The 1,945-nt window shown below is 44.9% G+C and overlaps 1 protein-coding gene across 1 annotated transcript in view; it reads right to left on the bottom strand.

The window, feature by feature from the left end:
• Positions 1 to 128: 128 nt before the first annotated feature.
• zbtb11 (zinc finger and BTB domain containing 11) overlaps positions 129 to 1,945 on the bottom strand; it is a 117,613-nt gene continuing 115,796 nt past the window's right edge. Inside the window, exons 5-8 of the mRNA XM_037674354.1 lie at positions 1,461 to 1,742; positions 976 to 1,384; positions 778 to 895; positions 129 to 291 (exon numbers count right to left, since the gene is read on the bottom strand). Of these exons, the coding sequence (XP_037530282.1) occupies positions 129 to 291; positions 778 to 895; positions 976 to 1,384; positions 1,461 to 1,742 (972 nt within the window). The remainder of the gene's footprint in view (positions 292 to 777; positions 896 to 975; positions 1,385 to 1,460; positions 1,743 to 1,945) is intronic.

Here is a 1,945-nt window from a genome sequence, read left to right as displayed (position 1 = left end):
TTGTTGTAAAGACAGCCGTCGTAAAGACATTCGTTGTAAAGACAGCCGTCGTGAAGACAGCCGTCGTAAAGACAACCGTTGTAAAGACAGCCGTTGTAAAGACCGTCATTAATGGGTCTAATTTTGACTTACTTGAAGGGCTCGGCCACGCTGTGGGATTTGACATGGGAGTACCAGTCCTTCTTCCAGCTGTAGCACTTCCCACACACCTGGCACTGGAATGGTTTCAGGCCCATGTGTTTGTTCATGTGCTGCTGGAGATCCTTTGCTTCATAGAAACTCTTATCACAGCTGGAGGACACAGGAGACAGGGGAGACTCAGAACCTTGCTAATCTTGTACAGTAGGGTTCCCAGCAGTTCATGAAAACAACATTCCTAGAGTTTTTCCTTGAGTAAATGTTTAAATTACAGAAGATATTTCAGTCACATGAAACACTCAGAACTTAAGTGTCTTAAGAGGACAAAGGATACGTACATAAGGCAATTACTCCTAATAATTGTGCTATGTAACATCAAATACTAAAAAGCCACCATAGCCAATCAGTAGTACATGAACTATGTGTATGTCTGTAGAAGCAGAACATGGACTCACTGATACTAGAATACTAGCATTAATAATACATGTACACATTAAAATCTCAAAATGATCATCAAGATCAGTGTCCACATTCCCTGAGTTTTTTCTGTGTGGAAAATGTGAAAGTAATTTTCCAGATTTTCTCTGATTTCCAGAGTCCTTGGAAACCCTGAACATGTGAGCACGAGGAGCTACTCACTGAGAACAGGCGAACGGGCGGACTTCAGGTTTGGGTTGGTGCTTCTTCAGGTGTTTGCTCAAAGCGGAGGCTCGATAAAAGGTGGCACCACACGTGTTGCAGAGATACTTTGATTCACCTAAGGATATGTTTTAGAGAACATGTAGCAGGTTACTTTAAAATACCAGGACAAAAGGAAGTGAGCGAGCGTGTACTGACCCGTGTGCAGGCTGGTGTGCTCCTCCATGCTCCTCTTGCTCACAAACGACTTCTTACAGAACTTGCACTGGAACTGCTTGGTGATGTCGTGCAGTGCGCGGTGCATCTTCAGGCTGTGTTTATGGGTGAATGTTTTTCCGCACACCTTGCAGGAGTGAGGCCGCACCCCGGTGTGGCTCAGCATGTGGATCCTCAGCGAGTACAGCTTTGGTAAAACCTTCCCGCAGATGTCGCACACAAACTCCCTTTTGACCTGCGACAAGGCCGAGTCTGGGTCGTCTTCTGCTTTGCTGTCCGAGCTGAGTTCAGCAGAGACTTTAGAGATAGAAGCTCTCCGGCTGCTCTTCTGCCTATGTCGAGCCAGGTGGGCTTGAAGCGACGCAGCGTATTGGAACTCCTTGCTGCAGAGCTACAACACAAAAACATGACAGTGAGAACACAAGAACCTCCAACTACTGCATGGTTTAACACTAACCAACACTCACACTGCACTTGTATCCACGAGATTTCTCGTGTTTTAGTGTGTGCATGATGAGAGAGTAGCGTCTATCGAAGGACACGCCACACTCAGAACACGTGTGTTCTCCATCCACAGCGCTCTCTGGGGGAGTTTGTTTCTTCGCAGCCTCCTCGGTGGTGAGATGTTCTGTTGTTGTGTTCTCCACAATGTCAGCCTCTGCTACAGAGTCAGACACCAACTGTTCCTCCTCTTTAAACTCTGCTGGTCTCTTAGGAGGTCGTCCTCTCTTCCCATGCCTCGGGCCCACCTGAAACATCAATGCATTCATCAGTAACACCTAGCTTTCCTTGAATAATGCATAATGCCTCGCCACATTTCAGAATTATAAATCAGTTCATTTCAGTTTATTGAAATAGCTTCGAGTCACAACAAAGTCGTTTCAGAGCACCGAACAGAAACATTCATATATATATATATATATATATATATATATATATATATATATATATA

This window comes from Nematolebias whitei, chromosome 3 (genome assembly GCF_014905685.2).
Source record: "Nematolebias whitei isolate Nwh7 chromosome 3, NemWhi1, whole genome shotgun sequence".
Classification (NCBI taxonomy): domain Eukaryota; kingdom Metazoa; phylum Chordata; class Actinopteri; order Cyprinodontiformes; family Rivulidae; genus Nematolebias; species Nematolebias whitei.
This window is presented reverse-complemented; position numbering and strand designations above follow the sequence as displayed.